The sequence below is a fragment of the Triticum aestivum genome, chromosome 6B (genome assembly GCF_018294505.1).
Source record: "Triticum aestivum cultivar Chinese Spring chromosome 6B, IWGSC CS RefSeq v2.1, whole genome shotgun sequence".
In the NCBI taxonomy this organism is placed as follows: Eukaryota; Viridiplantae; Streptophyta; class Magnoliopsida; order Poales; family Poaceae; genus Triticum; species Triticum aestivum.
Window position 1 is genome coordinate 573,531,818 of NC_057810.1, and position 19,573 is coordinate 573,551,390.

The window sequence follows — 19,573 nt, forward strand, 5'->3', positions numbered from 1 at the left end:
GTCTCGGGCAAGTAACGTACCGATTGACAAAGGGAATTGTATACGGGGTTGATTGAATCCTCGACATCGTGGTTCATCCGATGAGATCATCGAGGAGCATGTGGGAGCCAACATGGGTATCCAGATCCCGCTGTTGATTATTGACAGGAGAGCCATCTCGGTCATGTTTGCATGTCTCCCGAACCCGTAGGGTCTACACACTTAAGTTTCGGTGACGCTAGGGTTGTATGAATATGAGTATGCAGCAAACCAAATGTTGTTCGGAGTCCCGGATGAGATCCCGGATGTCACGAGGAGTTCCGGAATGGTCCGGAGGTAAAGAATTATATATAGGAAGTGCTGTTTCGGCCATCGAGAAAGTTTCGGGGTCACCCGGTATTGTACCGGGACCACCGGAAGGGTCCCAGGGGTCCACCAGGTGGGGCCACCTATCCCGGAGGGCCCCGTGGGCTGAAGTGGGAGGGGAACCAGCCCCTAGTGGGCTGGTGCGCCCCCCACTTGGTCCCCCCTGCGCCTAGGGTTGGAAACCCTGGGGTGGGGGGGGGGGCGCACCACTTGCCTTGGGGGGCACTCCACCCCCCTGGCCGCCCCCCTGGGAGATTCAATCTCCAGGGCGGCCCCCCCGAGGGGCCTATATAAAGGAGGGGGGAGGGAGGGCAGCCGCACCCTGAGTCTTGGCGCCTCCCTCCCCCTGCTACACCTCTTCCTCCTCCCGCAGTTGCTTGGCGAAGCCCTGCCGGAGTCCTGCTGCATCCACCACCACGCCGTCGTGCTGCTGGATCTTCATCAACCTCTCCTTCCCCCTTGTTGGATCAAGAAGGAGGAGAGGTCATCCACTCCGTACGTGTGTTGAACGCGGAGGTGCTGCCCGTTCGGCACTTGGTCATCGGTGATTTGGATCACGGCGAGTACGACTCCATCATCCCCTTTCTCTTGAAAGCTTCCGCTCACGATCTACAAAGGTATGTAGATGCACTCCTATCACTCGTTGCATAGATGAACTCATAGATGGATCTTGGTGAAACCGTAGGAAATTTTTTATTTTCTTCAACGTTCCCCAACAGTGGCATCATGAGCTAGGTCTATGCGTAGTTCTCTATTGCACGAGTAGAACACAATTTTGTTGTGGGCGTAGATCTTGTCAACTTGCTTGCCGCTACTCGGGAGTGGGTGGGCAGGGGTCACCAGCGTCCCCATTGGTCGTTCCACCCGCATGGGCCAAGGGGGGAGGTTGCAAAAGGGAGGGGGAAGGAGCGCCAGAATCATTGGGTGCAGGCGCTGTCGGGGCGGGGGAGGCGGCCTGCAGGATGGGCCCAAGATCGGTGTCGACCGTGCATTGGTCGGTCCGGACGGGGCTGGGCGAGCAAGAGGGGCCAGGATTGGACGCCGACCCGGTCAAAAGCAGCAGAGGGGGATCAGGAGTACGCTGATCGGTCTGCCTGACAGGGCTCTGGTCGCGCTGCGCCTCGGGGCCCACCCCAGCTTGGAGCGTAGCAGCGGAGGACAGCCGTGTGTGGACAGGGGCCCTCCGGGGCCCCACGCCCACGACAGGGTACGGACCCAGCACACCCTGCCAAGACCGAGCCAGAGGGGCACCACGGCGGCGCGTGCCGCCGGAGCCATCAGCGCCGCTGCGACCACCGGAACGCTGGGAAGGGCCGGGGGAAGCGCGGCCAGGCGCCCGCGGGAAGTCATGGTGATGGGGCCATGCAGGGGGAAGAGGAGGCGAGCCATCATCGTGCGCGCCATCGGAGCCTGGTGGCGGAGGCGGTGGCGGCGAGGGAAACCTGTAGTCAGAGGAGTGCCAGACATGGATGGAGACCGACCACCTGAGCATCTCAACAGCGAACCGGAAAACGCGGTCCGGATCAGCACCCTCATGCGCGTCGGGCTCGGCAAGGAGGAGCTCGGAGGAGCGGGGATGGCGTCGGGGTTGGTTGTCCAGGCCGAGAGGCGGAACACCGACATGTCGCTCCCATCCAGGGTCTCCGGCGCGAGGGTGTCGATCAGGCAGAACGGGGAGAGCAACTGCTGCGCAGAGGCCATGTCCTAGCCGTGCTCGGGAATGCCACGCATCACAATGTCGACCCAGATGCGGAGGGCGACAGGCTCATCCTTCATATAGAAGGAAAATGACGATCCTTTGTATAAAAGGAAATGATGGAAAAAATATGCACACGATTGCAAACCCCCTTAACGCTATGTTTGGATGTACGCATTGGGAGGTAGTATTGGCATTGGGCATCTGTAACTACTGAATGCCAGCGTTTGGATGTCTTGAGTATTCGGTAGCGGAATTATAGCCCGATATTGGACCCAGCCCGCCAAGACTAGCGAGTCCTCGCGCGAATTCCTCGCCTCCCCGCTCGGTTTTCGGGTGAAATTGCCCAACCCCGGCTCCCTTTACCTCTTCGTCCCTTCCCCAAAACAAGAAACAGAGGAGGCGCGAATAGCAAGGAGAGGCGGCGCGGGTCGGTGCTCATCTCCCGCCGTCTTCTGCCTTCTCCCCCGTCTCCTGTAGGTCTCCTTCATCACCGCCACCCTCCTTCTTCCCTGAATCTTGTAGGCCTTCTCCTTATGGTTCACCCCCCTCCCCCTGACCCCAATCCTCCCTAATCTCCCCTACCCTCCTCTGGCCCATGAGCCCTCGCCGCCGGTCAGCCATCCCCTGAACGACCCTCTCCCAGTGGCGTGGCTCCAACAAACAGAGCGTCTACATCCAAACAGAGCGTAAAGAAACCAAAAAATACAAGACTGCTCAGCCGATGCACCCAGTGGCGTGGCTCCAACAAACGCCAACTCTCTTTGCTTTGATGGCCTCGTAAGCAAACATCACCACCTCATAATGCGAAATACGAGTCCATATAAAAATACACACGTTCCGCCAGAGTCTGGCAAGAAGGCATACCATGGTAACTCCTCATGCATCCAGACACGTGGTTCCAGACGATAAGGACAAGGGGTCGTCCTTGCAAAGGTGGGCCGCTGTCTTCCATTCCTAGAGACACAGCTGACAATTCGTGCCACACAGCCGGCCAAAATAATTAACTTCTTTGTGAAATTCATGTGTAATTTCTTTGAAACAAATGAAATTCATGTGAAAGATCTGTTGATAGTTTTTCTGAAATAAATTGGAATTTCTCTGAACTAGGAAGCTTTTTTCATTTATGTTTCGACATCTTTGACATTTTTTCTTTGAACTTTTGAATTTATTTTGAATCTTGGGGAAAATAATTTGGCTATTATTGAAAATTAATTTTGGTATTTACCGGCATGTTACACAAAGCCGAAATGTATAAATGTAAAACTAACAAAGAAATACTACATTGAAATGCTTAATTACGTGGGAAGATTCCTTGTGAGTTGGCAGCAACTGGTTGGCTCAGAACACTGGACCCGTTTGTTCTGGTCAGTAAGCGGCCACTCCCCAACTTTCCGGCCTTTCAAGTTTCAACAGCGCAGCACGGCACGCCGCAGCTCGGCCCACGATCACGCCGGTGGCCGGCCTCCGTTCCCTTCCTTCCCACCACGGCAGCAGCACCAACCAATCTCCTCGTCCCCCACTCGGCCACATCCCCCAAAACTCCACAAAAATCTCCGCTCCCAGTCCCCAAACCCGCTCGCCCGGAGGCAAGCAGCCGCCGCCGCCAAGCCAAACGCCCTTCCGCCACCGCCGCATCCCTCACACACGCCCCTCAGAAATCCCCAGCCATCCCCCGCCCGCGCGCCATGGCCTCCGCCGTCTCGCTCCTCCTCTCGTCCCCGCGCCCGCTCCACCGCGCGGCCCCGTCCCTCCTCAGCCCCCCCGCGGCCCGCGCGCGCCTCCCCCTCCTCGGCCCCTCTTCGGCCGCCGCGCTCCTCCCCCGCCGCCCCCACGGCCTCCTCGCCCCGCCGCCGCGCGCCAACAACGACAACAGCGACGCGGTGGGGGCGCCGGACCGCCTGGTGGCGGCCGTCGCCTACCTCTACCCGTTCCTCGACGGCGCGCACCACGGCCGCTTCCTCGTCGCGCAGTACCCGGTCTTCAACGCCGTGCTCAGCCCGCTCGGCCCCGCCGCGCGCCTCTTCCACTCCTCGCCGCTCACGCCCTTCCTCCTCTTCATCACCCTCTACTTCGCCGTCGTCCGCAACCAGCAGGCCTTCTCCCGCTTCGTCCGCTTCAACGCCATGCAGGCCGTCGCGCTCGACGTCCTGCTCATCGTCCCGGACCTCCTCGCGCAGTCCTTCGCGCCCTCGGGCGGCGGCATCGGGCTCGACATCTTCACCAGCCTGGAGAACACCGTCTTCCTCTTCCTGCTCGTCTCCCTCCTCTACGGCGGGGGCGCCTGCCTGCTCGGGATCACGCCGCGCCTGCCCATCGTCGCGGACGCGGCCGAGCGCCAGGTGATGTGAGCTTGCTCCAATCTTACCCACCACAAAAGGGAAACGGAATCTGATACACCCGAACATCTCCATGGTTCATTGATGTTTTTGAATCTTAATTCACAGGTTTAGTATAGTACAGTCGTTGTTACGCATTTAGTTGTAAATTCAATGGATGGAATCATGAAAGGCTGATACAATGGCATTATAGATCACTCCAGTGTATGACAAATCAGTTGAATTGTTATTATAGCTTTCGATACAAGCTGCATCCTAGGACCTCTTCTATAATAACAAAAGAAAAAATTGAGTTGAATGAGGGAGAAATACACACACATTGTACAAGAATCTGAACTGCATTTACAAAATCAGCAATAAGAAAATCCGGAAGAATTCTGCTGCTCTCCCAATAGCAGCTTTCCTTGGTATATGAATGAAGCTTAGGTTAGTAAAATGTAACTGCAATATAAATAAAAGAATTGCATCAGTTGTGGTTTTCCTGCTGCAAAGTCCCTGTCTGAACTTCGCGATGAATGATTTGCCTAGTGTGTGACAGAGATGTAGCTTCAGTCGCACCGGAGCCTCTTGGCAACATGGACAGGTTCCTTGCCTTCGGTAGCCTATGAAATGAAGCAAAAATACTGGGTAAATGCTTGCTCTCTAGTTTTTTAGAACAATGAACAGGTCATAACATGATTTAGAAACTTTCTAAAGCGAACTTTTCCCCTTTGATCAGTAAACGTAGGTACATCAATGCATCATTGTACCTTTGAACTGTCATGTATATGAGCATTGGCTCTGGCCCGTCTATCCATATTGATCTCTACGGATATTTTAGTTTGAGATGGGTCTACTCCCGACTTCTGTAGAGCTTCTTTCAGTTTATGTAACAACCTGTCACAAGTCAAAGCAGTGTTCAGTTAGTTCCACTATATACATTTCTAATGGTAGCTTTATGTAAGCAAAAACAGTTTAGGGGCTGACCCTTGGGAGTAAGCACTAGAAAGACTCTGGCTGTCATCTTGCGGCATTTGTGTATCATGCTTGCTTAGCAGTCCGTTGCTTGCATCACAGTTTTGGTTCATGGTTGACATACTTAGCCACGGTAGCTGATTGGTAGGCATACTGTTCTCTGCATTTAAAGACACCAGGCATGGTAAATATAGCTCTCACCATTTACAAAGAACCCTGACTATTTAAATGTAATTAAATAATGCAGAGGGTGAACATAAAAGCATATGACTAATTTGCCAAATACCTGCTATGTTCTGGGAGGAACCAGGGGCTGTGCTGATTTCTCTTGCGCTTTGTGTGTTGAAGAGAGAAGCGGCAGGTGCACTTGCAATGCCTTTGGAACTGTATTGCTCTTTGTTCATGTCCTCTGTGGTAGCTGATAAGCCTCCTCCTTGGGCTTGACTGATGTTCTGTGAAATCATGATAAAAGTTACTATAAATGAAGGCACTTTGGCATTGATATATGATGGTTTCACTTCAAAAAGGAATTTATCACGAGTAAAATACAACTTTGTGCTCTCTGTCATCTGCAATTCCAGTATTTCTGTTATGGAATTTACCTGTGTGTTCCTCCAACGTGATCTGTAGTACACTTTGTCCTGCCAAGAATAAAAAGGTCGAAGGAGAAAGTAAGGTTAGAAAGCCTGTCTTTGTTTCTGGTAAAAGCACCGCATATCGTACAATGTCTATACATACCCATGGCATGCAGTTGGCATCGACGTTGTTCTGTTCAGGAATGCCTGACTCATATTTTTGGCATTTCTCTTGCAAGAGCCTTATGTATTCAATAACCTGCAATTAAATTGTTTACGGGGTGTGAATTTTGAAGTATAACCTGTGGACTGATGTGCGAAATTTACAAGATGCTCTGTGAACCTCGAGAAGGAAAGAAGCTTTATCCCTCTTCTGATCACAGTTCGGCAGGAGGTCTCGGAGTATGTCAAGCCTGAAATAGAGCATGGACAGACACTTAGAAGGTTGCGATCATATCCTAAGAACAAATTACTCCGGAATAGTATGCAGCACGTGTTTACTCATGAACAAATTATGCTTATCTCACTATTTCTATGGAATTTTGATCTCTGTTAGCTTGCCTGTCATTTATCTTGGTCCTCCGTCGCTGCTCAGTAGCGGAATGCTTCGATCTCGGGCTACTGGGATCCTGATCGGCACTGCTGCCGCTGCTTCTCCCCTCTGCTCTCGACCCTGAACATTCACAGCAATCAGTGTCTGAACCCGTATAACATACTCCCTCCGTAAACTAATATAAGAGCATTTAGAATACTAAAGTAGTGATCTAAACACTCTTACATTAGTTTACAGAGGGAGTACCTGGGTTGCTATCTGGTACGTAATACTCCTACTACAAAACATTTTGAACCAATCGTCTTACCTCTAGATCTCTTATTGTCGGTGCTAGAATCTTGCCACATTGTGGGTGTGGGTGGAGCACTACGAACCATAATTCCGGACCGTGCTTCATGCGCAATCTCCATTCTCGAGCCATGAGACACCGAAACGGACGGTTCCCTGCCGATGCCAGCCTCTTCCCTGCGCTGAGCGTCAGGCACTTGCCTGATGCTGAAGGTCCCGACGCCGCCTGGCAGCACATGCTCCCCCAAACCTGGCGCTGAACTGGCCGCGCCATCACCGGCATTCCCTGCGCCGTTAGATGGTTCAAGCGACTTCAGGCCTGCAGCGAAGTGTCATGTCTTCATGGGTTAGTAAGCTTCACACAACATGCATGCTCAGGTGGTGCGCACTCTTCAGGTACCGGCTCATGCATGCCATTCTGCTCGCCAAGATCGGCGCTTGGTTTTCAAAGCGAACAGGCAGGAGGATTGGACAGAAAAGAAAAGGTAAAAGAACACCGGCGTCAACGGAGACACAAGCATACGCGGGGAAAGGAAGAATCACAATTCACAAATGAGTGAACACCGAGGCCGCCCGCGCTTGCAAGGGGAGAGGCAAAGAGAAGCGACGGACGGTACCTTGCTGGCCGGAGCGCTGCCCGTGCTGGAACGCTGACGAGCCCCCGGCGCGGAGCGAGAGGAAATCATGGGCCGGCTCCTCCCCTGCGAATTACGCATGCACGCCATGGTCAGCATCGATCGACGGAAGGGAGAGGCTAAAAGAGACACGGAAGAAGACGGCGGAGTTTCTCCTGGCATGTGTTTACCTTGGAAGAGCTCCATTGCCGGGACAGCAGGGGGCTCAGGAGATCTGTCGGGGCCGCCTGCCGTCGCAGCAGCAGCAGGAATGACGGTGCCTGGATCTTGCTGCTGGCTGGTACTCTGTACTACCCCAGTACTGGCGGATGGAATGTTCAGCGGGTTCGGCTGGCAGAGCTTATTATAGTCGGCAGAGCGAGAGAGTCGGGGAGGAGAGGCGAGAGCGAGGAGATTGACAAGGATTTAACAAAGTGGGAGCCTGCCTGTCTGTCTGCTTGTGTTGTTGTATCTTCAAAAGTTTATACGCACAACAGCAAGGGTGCTCTCTCTCCTCCACGTCTCCTGCGCAACGTAAACAACAAGCAAATTTTTTAGGGTAATGACAGCAAGCAATTTGACGCAAAGACATCGGCGTGGCGGCCGGAGAGCGGAGAATTACGTGTCGGCAAAAAGTAATAGTACTACGGACACCGCCGGAGATGCACGGTGGATCGCCGGTAATCAGATGGATAGATCCCGTGCGCGTCCTCTCTGGAGGAGCGAAAGGAAAGGGAGCTACTGGCTAGGCTAGGTCGCGTTCGCGTAGTCGATCACGTGCTCCGCCGACGATGAGAGGCGTTGTGGTGGAGGTGGGTGGGCCTCCGCTAGCCCGGTCTTTCCCCCTGTCTCCACCGCTGCACATGCCGATGGAGGCGGCAGCTAAGCTAGGCAGCCGGCGCGCGCATGCATGCATGATCCCGCGCGCTCCCTCGCTATCTGGACGATCCCATGTCATGTGCCCAGCGGGTGAGCCAGCGGGACACCGATCGTCGGCACGGCACGCGTGATCCGTGCCGCGCGTCGCCATGATGCTGCTGTGGCTTTAGGCTTTACAACCTCCATCGATCGATCGAGAGAGAGAGCCAGCCAGCGAGTGCGGAGAAGATCTACCTACCGGCCGGCCGGCCTGTCTCAGAAACCGTCAAAACAGCCGGCCGGCCGGGTTGGGACCCGGGAGATCAAGCAGATCGATCATGCGTGTGCGCTCCCGATCCATCTGGGTCGTCTGCGTGCATGCCCCTGTCCCGTCCCTGTCTGCCGTGCATCGCGCGTACGTAGGTGCCGCCCGTGCACGTGCCAACAGTGGGGCTGGCTCGTGGCCGGCTCTCTCATGGTCATGGGTCCGTCCGTCACCTCAGGGGAACGACAACGTCCCTGTCATTCACCATGCCGCGGTGCGTGAACCAGCCAGGACGCCACTCAGCCGATCGCGTCTCGTGCCTTCCGCACGGCACCACCAGCTGATGGCACGTGAAAGAGAGATCGGATCACGGACGTCTCGCGAGCTGCCGGCATGGCGCGGCGAGCGTCAGATCAGATCAGATCGATCGCCTGCTTGGTTAACTCATCTCGCGAGGTGAGGTGATGGAGCAACGACGCCGACGACCTTTGTAGCTCTAGCCCTAGCTGGGGTTCATGCGCCCTGGCATGTCCGGCCAGTGGCTACCTAGCCTAGGCAGTACGCCGTAGGGGTTAAAACTAGGACCTAGCTAGCTCAAGCACTCAGCGGCAGCAGCAGCTGAGCACAGAGTCGTTGAGCGACAATGCAAAAACGACAAGCTAGGTGCGTGCATGTGCATGTGCCCCGCACAAGCCCACGAAGCTTCGCGGCCGCTTCCTCTTGAGGCATAGCGAAACGATATACTATATCTAGATCGATCTGTGAAATGATTTGTATGATGGATCCCATCATTGACAGCAGGGAGGGAGGCCAGTGAGAGAGACCGACGTGCCCGGCAGGCCGGCCTCTGAGGTCTGAGCTCTGAGCGGAACATTCCCTCTGCAAACCCTCTGAGGAATCCGTTTAGGGATCAGTAAACAACTCCCCCACCCGATTACCACCACTAATAGTTAACCAGGCCCGGATTAGTAAAGCATATCCTGGGCATCGACAGTCGGATCTGAGCCTAGTTTAGCTTAGCTTGGGGCGCGCCATCACGTGGCCAACGCACCCATCCGTCCGCCCCTAGCCACCGCCAGGCAATTACTTAGTCGGCTCAGTGGCGTGCTGGTGCTTTGCTTCGTGTTGCTTGTCGTTAGCTGCAAAAGCGAGGCCCCGTCTCGACCCTGGAAGGGGATGAAACTCAACTGTTTTCATTTGGCGAAGTTCATGCGATCGACATTCCTGCGAGACAGCGAGAGTTACCGAGACAGCCAAACCAGCGCCACCGATCGGGAGTTGGCCAGATGGCCAAATGGTCGCGTGATCATGGATGTATTTTGGGTTTGGTCGCTTATTTTTCGGTTCGATTTGTATGTGCGGAACATGGATCTGTTTTTTAGGGGGGAAGCAGGGGCGGAGGCAGAAAATTTAGCCATTGGGTTCACTCACTGACTTGTGCGAATTTCATACAAATCGATTACGTGTAAAGCCTAATTTTACACACTCTTAGAACAAGAACCTCTTTTTTGCATATTGTAAATAGAGTGGTACTTCAAATCTTCATAAATTCAAGTCTTGGCTGTAGTTTCTCTTCTTCCTGAAAACATTGAATCAAATGGCAAGTTTAAAATAAACACCATCAAATCAAGCAAAAGAAGAATGTTAAGTCACTTGCATTTTTTAGTGCCCCATTTCGATTTTCCAAAATTTTAGAAAGATCAAACAAAACATTAATACAATGGTATAAATATAGTTTTCTCCACATAGCAAATTAAAGAATCACTCATGAACCGATTACCAACTTTAGTACTCTGATTAAATATCTTTGTCTAATATCATCATGCATGCTCTAAAATTCTCTTCCGACTAGCCGTAAGGCAACACATCTAATTTAATTCCTCTCGCCTTAAAGACTGCTTACAGCCACGCTATTTGATGCACTTTGCCTATGTCTAGCGGGCGGCCTTGAAGTGCCCGCGTCATTATCTGGATACGGTGGAATAAGCAATTAGCAAACTAGGGCATGTGCAACAGAAAGGAGATGTGATGACTAATGATGCAATCTCAATACCTTGAATTTGAACCATAATAGTCGTCTTGCCGCTGTCGAGACCTCGTTGTCGTCTCGTCGCTGGTGTGTCGAGTGGTGTCTAATTGATGGCAAATAGGAGAGATCACATCACAGAGTCGAGGAAGTGAACAAGAAGGGCGAAAGGTCATGCGGCTGCCGTGTACACGTACAGGAGAATATGAATAAGGGATCAACACAATGGGCATGAACCTCGATGCAAAATGAAAACGAGCAGGAAGCCACAAAGAGGCTTTTCACGGTGGCAATTCCCTTGTGCCTTTTTGGGCTTTCCTTGAGCGATTCTAAACTTGATGGGGTCAGACCGTATTTTTTATTGGGGTCAAAGCATGTACGTATGTGTATACTATACCTGGCCAGAAAATTTCATTGGGTTCAGCTGAACCCAATGCGAGTATGCTGGCTCCGCCCCTGGGGGGAAGCATGCATGTGAGCTCGGGGCCTTGGGAGTGCGCTGTCGCCTTCATGGCACGTGAGGCGCCTATCGTTTTGCAACTTTGGGTCGTGATCCATCGATCGATCGCCACCCACGAAAGAAAGTTCACCACACAGGGTTACATCACACTTCCCCTCTCGCACACACCACGGCAGACAGCGAGGAGGGAAAGTAGTGGCTACACGAACATAATTGTACCATCATATAGTATATTCCATTAGCCATTAGGTGAAGCAGAAGGTAGCAGCTGGAAGAACTAGCTACGAGAACCGAATCTTGTGAGGGCCGTTGAGGTGCCTGGCAGCCGCGGCCATCTGCCTGGTCGGGCCGTCGCCGGCGACCAGCTCGCCGTGGCCGCCGCCTTCAGAGCCGCAGCAGAAGCTCGCCAGCCACGACGCCAGCGCGGCCGGCCAGGAGAAGCTCTGTGCTGATTTGTACTCCATCATCACATGCACCTCTCCCACGATGTTGTTTAGCACTTGAGTTCTGAACTGGGCAAAAACTGAAGCGAAGCTTAGTTTGGCCGACTGTTGTGGTTTGGTCACACTTGTTTATTACCCATCACACCCCTTTTATAGCGGGATGCTCCGTGGAGACGTGTGCTAGCTGCAGTGGAGACGAGTTGCTTGGTGATGAAGTCGCAACGTGCGAGATTTTGGGTTGGTTCGTGGACTGCTCTCTGTCTCCCGCCGGTCAAGGCGAGGCAGTAAAGGTGATGTATGCCAAGGAACGTTCGGGTGTGTGTGCAGTGTCGACAGGTTCCTGGCGTGGTGATGCTGAGCTGCCTAAATGGAGGAATTCAACTGCGTGTCCTACGACTTGAGAGTCCAAGGCTGGAAAAAAATGGCATGTCTTTCTTACTTGCTTCCAAGTGCCAAGTCCAAGTGTTCAAACCTACGCATGCAGATTGACTCCTCCGAATTGCGACATGTACTCCATGATTGTTCAACAAGAAAATGCAACGTCTCTCAGTGCTACGATTGCGCGTCCTGAATGTACCTTTTTTCTTGCACGCACATTTTGCTGAAGTTGTGTCGAATATTGGACTTTGATTCGAGCTGCGTGTAGGCATGGTATGGAATTGTGTCCTAATAGCAAACTAAAACCACGGCGAGAATTATGAAACGAAGGGAGTACAAAGTAAGCTACGGCACGCGGCATGTTGTGCGTGAGACGCATTAGAAATGGACCGGTAAATAGCCTGGCATCTTGCACATATTTCTTGAAGAACAAAAAGCAAAAACATGCCGTTCTCAAACCGAACGCAGAAAACGGAGAAAGAAAGTTTAAGTCATGTCTTTTGCTCCTCTTCCTCCTTCTCCTTCTCCTCTATATTGTCAGTATTAGCACATTGCTCCTGCGTTGCCGCGGGGCCAAAAAAAGTTACATTACCGAATTAGGAGATCGTCGTCAAAATAAGTTGGTTTTTTGTGTGTAGAATTAGAAAAATTCATTGGGAAAGAAACTAAAACCATGAGCATGATTTTGAGTGAAGTCCCATTTCAACATTTGTTTCTTCAGTTTTTTTTACAAGAGTGTTGCTCTTTTTTGTGCTAGGTCTGACAATGGACTAAAGGTACATTCATTTACTTAAGTCACTTGAAGGTTGCTAGTCCACATGTGGATAGAAGTGCATTTGTTTATTCTGTTGTTGGTTTCACATGTGTTGTAAGTGCATCTAGTGCCTCCTGAGGGTTTTGGATGATTAATGACAAAACAGTTGAGGGGCTAATGTGTTTGTTAGTATACACAGGTGAATGTTCTCGAGGATTTGATTTAACCTGAGAGTTATAACCCCTAAAAATTGTGACGACATTGAATAATTTTGGACCTGTTCGAGGAACATTCAGCTCGCAGATAGGAATATGAGGCGTAATGAAGACTTTTGTTTTCTACTTTCATTCTCTTCTATTTGAGTCATAAGGCAAACCATACTATTAAGGGGGATGTAACTAAAAGTTGAGATTTAGGTCTCAACCCAGAACCTATATCTTTGAGTGAAAACTTAGAATCTCTTTGTGTGCTATGATTTTTTCTATGGGTTTGAGATGATGTTCTTCAGGACTCAGAAGAAGAGTCAGGCACTGTTGAGTCGACTTAACTTGTTTCGCAAGTAAGTCGCATGCTACGTTTGAAATTTGACCGTTGCGCCACGTGTAGGTTGTCCGTTAGTTGGTCAGTGCCCCTATTGCTCATTTCACACCTGAAGATTGCTCCGGCTATAAATAGCCACCCACTTCAACCTTAAGATGTTGGCTGCTACGTGAGAGAATTGACAAGAGCTTGTTAGAGCAAGCAACCCCTCATATTGAAAGAGATTGAGAGAATTCTAAGAGAATAAAAATCCCAGAGACTAAAATCTACTAAGTGATTGAGCGTCACTGAAGAACCAGTCGAAACTTAAATTAACCTATTACTCTTTTGGACTGTGCATCCACCAGATCGTTAAGTGTCTGTTCCGAGCCTCCAAGTAATTGTGAACGATCAAAGAACAAGTTTGTGAAGGTCCCAGAGATTTACCTCGAATATCTATGATGAGTGATTAGGCAAAGTATAAGTGACTTTAGCTCATGGAGAATAGGGTGAAGGCCTTGCCTTCTGAGTTAAATCTCGGCTCCTCCAACCAGATGTAGAGTTGTGCCAGTAACTTGAACCTATCGAATAAATCTTTGTCTTCGTCAAGATACAAGTTTTACTTTCTTGAACTCATTTATTTATGTAATTTGCATCCATTCTATGATCATCTCCCCATCTTCTTTCCATGTGAATGTTGCAAAGATGTTTCCAAGTACTTAATTATTCCATTGCCTATGCTATATTTACTTTCATGGGCACTGCTACTTAGATTTACTTCTCTTTATCTAGTTGTTTCTCTAAGTTGGCTCTATGTTCAGTTTAGTCTACTCTCTATTATGTTTAGTAATTGTTCTCCATTTACTATTTTACTTCGAAAACTTGATTTTTGAAGTGTTTGTCAATTCTCCCATTCAACCTCCTCTTTTGGTCGATATCTGATCCTATAGAAGTCACCATTAACTCCGCTCTTCATAAGTAGGGAATATTGTTGTCCATTATGTGTGGCGTGTCTGTTGTGTTCTTTTGCTAGGTTCTGTTGTCTCCCACATCATTCTGTGACATAATATGGTGTTTTAGGTTGGTAGTCTGAGCTTGCTAAGCGCTCTGTTTGATCTGTAGAAACTCTTTACTTTTCTTCATGCATACGCTATATCGAACACCTAAGGGTTTCATCAATAAACCGGAGAGAAATCCCTTCATTCAAAAAGGAAAATTGGTAGCGTGAACAAACTAGTGGTTGGATGGTTAGAATGATAATCATTCTAGTCCAATTTTAATAAATCTCGGGTTAATATACGTGTCTTATCAATTCATAATTTGTTTTAGTGTGCATAAAAGGAGTCAAGACTGTTCTTCCTCTCTCATCTGCCACATCTCTTCAAAGAAAGGTGTTAGATGCAACTAAAATAATGGCGTGTATGTGTCACCACTTGTTTCCGTTCCTTCCAGGAGCCTTCTGGCGCCAACGAAGTGGTGGTGGTGGTGTTGAATGAAATATGCCCTAGAGGCGATAATAAAGTTGTTATTTTTTCTTATTCATGATAAAGGTTTATTATTCATACTAGAATTGTATTGATCGGAAACTTAAATACATGTGTGAATACATAAACAAATACCGTGTCCCTAGTATGCCTATACTAGACTAGCTCGTTGATCAAAGATGGTTAAGGTTTTCTAATCATAGACAAGTGTTATCATTTGATAACGGGATCACATCATTAGGAGAATGATGTGATGGCCAAGACCCACCCGTTAGCTTAGCATAATGGTCGTTCAGTTTATTGCTATTGCTTTCTTCATGTCAAATACATATTACTTCGACTATGAGATTATGCAACTCCCGGATACCGAAGGAATACCTTGTGTGCTATAAAACATCACAACGTAACTGGGTGATCATAAATATGCTCTACAGGTATCTCCGAAGGTGTTTGTTGAGTTGGCATAGATCAAGATTAGGATTTGTCACTTCGAGTTTTGGAGAGGTATCTCTAGGCCCTCTCGGTAATACACATCATAAGCTTGCAAGCAAATGACTAAGGAGTTAGTTACAAGGTGATGTATTATGGAACAAGTAAAGAGACTTGCCAGTAACGAGATTGAACTAGGTATAGAGATACAGACAATTGAATCTCGGGCAAGTAACATACCGATGGACAAAGGAATTATGTATGTTGGCATAATGGTTCGACCGATAAAGATCTTCGTAGAATATGTAGGAACCAATATGGGCATCTAGGTTCTGCTATTGGTTATTGACCAGAGAGGTGTCTCGGTCATGTCTACATGTTCTCGAACCCGTAGGGTCCACACGCTTAACGTTCGTTGACGGTATAGTGTTATATGAGTTATGTGATTTGGTGACCAAATGTTGTTCGGAGTCCCGGATGAGACAACAAACATGATGAGGAGCTCCAAAATGATCCGGAGGTAAAGATTGATATATTGGATGATAGCATTTGGTCATCGAAAAGGTTTGAGATTGCACCGGATAATTATCGGAGTGCCGACACTAGTGGAAATAGTTATAGCCACAACTTACATTGGTGGCGCTCCATTTACAACCAACGCCACCACTATTTTTTTCAAATAATGGTGGTGTTGGCTTATTTGGTAGGACATTAGTAGGGGCATACTGGTGGCGTGGGAAAACAGGGTAGCATCAGAAGTATATGGAATCAATAATTTGTACCGGTGTAATATAGTGTTGTTGTGGAATAGCAAGGAACGCTAGCATTATTATATTTAGTTGTGGCGTGTTGTTGGTTCTGAGCCAGTATTTTTATTTTCTCAATCCCACCATTCTTATATTTTTACAGTATATTATAGTTTACTTTTATTAAATTTTTATTATTTTTAAATGGAAATAATAACATTTTTTAAAATATGTAGTTTGAGACTTTAATTTTTTGTTTGTTTTTAGTTTAAGACTTGAAATATATAGTTTTGATCCTTCAAATATGTGGTTTGACACTTTCAATTTTTTTTCTTTTTATTTTTTATGTGGTGATCTTTTTTATTGTATATTATAGTTTACTTTTATTATTTTTCTATTATTTTTAAATGAAAATAATAACATTTTTTAAATATGTAGTTTGAGACTTTAAATTTATTCTTTATTTCTTTTTGGTCTAAGACTTGAAATATATAGTTTTGAGTCTTCAAATATGTGGTTTGACACTTCCAATTTTTTCTTTTTAGTTTTTTATGTGGTGATCTTTTTTATAGTATACTATAGTTTACTTTTATTAAATTTTCTATTATTTTTAAATGGAAATAATATCATTTTTTTAAATATGTAGTTTGAGACTTTAAATTTACTTTTTTTCCTTTTTAGTTTAAGACTTGAAATATATAGTTTTTGAGCCTTCAAATATGTGATTTGACACTTTGATTTTTTTTCTTTTTAGTTCTTCATGTGGTGATCTTTTTTATAGTATATTATAGTTTACTTTTATTAAATTTCTATTAGTTTTAAATGAAAATAATGACATTTTTAAGAATATGCAGTTTGAGACTTTAATTTTTTTCCTTTTTAGTTTAAGACTTGAAATATATAGTTTTGAGCCTTCAAATATGTGGTTTGACACCTCCATTTTTTTCCTTTTTAGTTCTTCATGTGGTGATCTTTTTTATAGCATTGGGCCAAGCCCAAGTATTAGGAGGCCATGGGGGTCAAAACCAGGGCAATGACACCCTCACCCCACTCCCTCTCTCTCATTCCCCTTCCTCCCGCTCTCTCCGCTCGTTGTCGTCGGCCGCTCTCTCCCTCTCTCGCCGCTCTCTTCCTCTCTCGCTAGTGGTTAGGTAATATTCCGCTCTCTCCCTCTCTCTCCCTCTCTCGCCGCTCGCTGCCCTCCAATTTGATTGGAGTTCATTTCGTTTTGAGCTAGGGTTTCTTTGACCGCGGCGGCGGAAGCGACGAACTGCTAGTGTTTATCGTCTCCATCTTCTTCCCTCGGTGAGTTCGTTGCCTCCATCTTCGCAGTGGCAGTGGCATTTTTTAAAATTGTAGTGTTCCTAATGCTAAATTGTAGGGTCTTTGGTATTTGTAGTATATACAATTTCTTTGCTTGTTTATCACTTTCATGTGGTTGTGGCATTTTGTATCTGCATTTTGCATCAATGAACATATGACAGTGGCAGTGGCAATGGCATTTTGTATCTGCATTTTGCATCAATGACAGTGGCCTAATGCTAAATATGTATCTTGTTCCTTATATGACAGTGACATTTTGTATCTGCATTTTGCATCAATGAACATATGACAGTGGCATTTTGTATCTGCATTTTGCATCAATGATAGTGGCCTAATGCTAAATATGTATCTTGTTCATTATATGACAGTGGCAGTGGCATTTTGTATATGCATTTTGCATCAATGATCATCATGTGGATGTTTAGATCAGGGTTCCATTGTTTACTCCCATAAAAGAACATAATTTCCTTTGTTTACTTGACAAGTTGACATGCCTCTATATAGATCACTTGCGATACTATGATTGGCATTATTATCAACTTGCTTGTTATTATTGTTATGATTGACTTTAATTAGATCACTTGCCATACTTGCCATACTTTGATTGGCATTATTATCAACTTATTTGTTATTCTTGTTTGATCAGCAAGGCAATATTATCAACTTACAAATAATTTTCCAACTTGCAACACATAGCAAAGATGGGCATGGATGCAACTTACTTGTAACTTGTTAATCTTGTTTCACATGTGTGTTTAGTTCTTGTCAGAACTAAGGAAATTTTTTGTTCGCACTAAGGAAATTCTTGTTTGACATTGTGATGCTATATATATATATGTATGTATGTATATTTGTAGTGATTGGCATTACATTGCCATGTGTGCTTGGTTCTTGTCATAATAACCTATACTTGTCATTATTTGAAGTTCCAGCCATGACTAGTTGGAACAACCACTACGAGTCCTCGTGTAACTTCGCGACCTATGATGAAGTTGACAAAGGCGAAACGAGCACCAACCAGGTACGATTACAAAAACATCCATGAGCATGGCAAACACATTCATGTATACATATATCACCTAACCATTCTTTATTGATGATTTCAAATATTTGATTTGCCAGGCGTATGTACGAGACCCATCTCCAGAACCGGTCCAGCAGCAGTTACCGGTACGTGAAGTGGACATGCTCAGCCGTGAGTTTGTCGCGTCAAAGGAGAGTACAATGGGTGCACTTAACGAGTTGAATAACTCCCTGAAGAAAGATAAGGACAATATGATCGACGAGATCTCCGATCTCGTCGATAAGAAATTGAAGCTCATCGACCAGAAGAAGCTACTGGTCACTGAGATCGAGTCTATGAAGAAGGAGATACGACTCCTAAAGGCCGAGAGGAAGGAGCTAAAGACCCGCAAAGTCTATTTCAGGAAGGAGGGAGAGAGCAACAAGAACAAGTTGCATGAGATGAGGATCATTCTTCATCGTAGCTAGTTAGCGCGCGGATACAAGTTGCGTGAGATCGATGACGTACGATACTTTTGCTTGTATAGAGCTAGCCACCGGATAACTTTTGCTTGTAGGTAGTAGCAAGCTAGTTACTGAAAACTATAGTAATAGTTGGGTATATTTTGTGGATTTGAGACTTACCACTAGAAGTTTAAATGGCTGCACATATATTAATCACTTGGTATATATTTTTTATTGTTGAAAACACACAAATTGCTGGTGTTGCCTCACAATAAACACCATAGATAAAACAATATATTGGCTACATTAGCCAGGTGGACGCCATCAGTACTAAAATACTGCTAACGTGTCTGCCAACGCCACCATTAAAATCTTTTCACCGGCGCCATATTGGTGGCGTTGAGTCTCTATGCCAGCAAGGCACTTTTTGCCACGCCATAGCTAGGCTTTTTCCAAGTGCGGAAGGGGTTCCGAGAGGCCACCGGTAAAGCGGTGGGACTTATGGGCCAAGGAGGGAGGCACACCAGCCCACACAGGGGCTAAGCGCACCTCTCCCCTGCCCACGCACCAAAGGAGGGAAGGGAAGGAAAGGGGAGGCTCCCTAAGGCAGCCATCCCCCTTTTCCTCCCCCCACATGCTATATATGGAAGGGGGGGGGGATTCGGCCAGGGCAGGCGCCCTAGGGCCTTGGGGCGCCCCTTGGCTACCTCCCGCCCCCCTCCATCTATATATATGTGAGGAGGGGAATGGGGCAAGACACACCAATGATTCCCAAGCCGTGTGCGGCGCCCCCTTCTCTCTAGTTCGTGCTCCGCCATAGTTTTCGCAGTGCTCGGCAAAGCCCTGCGGAGATAGCATCACGATCACCGTCACCATACTGTCGCACTACCGGAACTCATCCACTACTTCGCCTGTCTTGCTGGATCAAGAAGGCAAGGACATCACCGAGCTGAATGTGTGCAGAACTCGGAGGTGCCGTACGTTCGATACTCGATCAGTTGGATCACGAAGAAAGTTCAACTACATCAACTGTGTTGCGAAATTCTTCCGCTTACGG

At 47.8% G+C, this 19,573-nt stretch overlaps 2 protein-coding genes across 2 annotated transcripts; one reads left to right on the forward strand and one right to left on the reverse strand.

Moving 5' to 3' along the window:
* The first annotated feature begins 3,427 nt into the window (after nucleotides 1–3,427).
* Nucleotides 3,428–4,624, forward strand: LOC123138097 (protein TIC 20-v, chloroplastic). The gene has a single exon (XM_044558004.1). The coding sequence runs from the start codon at nucleotides 3,730–3,732 to the stop codon at nucleotides 4,390–4,392; it is 663 nt and encodes a 220-aa protein (XP_044413939.1). The 5' UTR covers nucleotides 3,428–3,729; the 3' UTR covers nucleotides 4,393–4,624.
* Nucleotides 4,588–7,824, reverse strand: LOC123138096 (transcription factor BIM2). The gene is made up of 11 exons (XM_044558003.1): nucleotides 7,556–7,824; nucleotides 7,368–7,451; nucleotides 6,770–7,069; nucleotides 6,471–6,582; nucleotides 6,253–6,322; nucleotides 6,073–6,168; nucleotides 5,937–5,975; nucleotides 5,621–5,786; nucleotides 5,347–5,494; nucleotides 5,130–5,256; nucleotides 4,588–4,982 (listed from the first exon to the last, which is right to left on the reverse strand). The coding sequence occupies exons 1-11, from the start codon at nucleotides 7,569–7,571 to the stop codon at nucleotides 4,929–4,931; spliced, it is 1,212 nt and encodes a 403-aa protein (XP_044413938.1). The 5' UTR covers nucleotides 7,572–7,824; the 3' UTR covers nucleotides 4,588–4,928.
* Nucleotides 7,825–19,573: the final 11,749 nt, after the last annotated feature.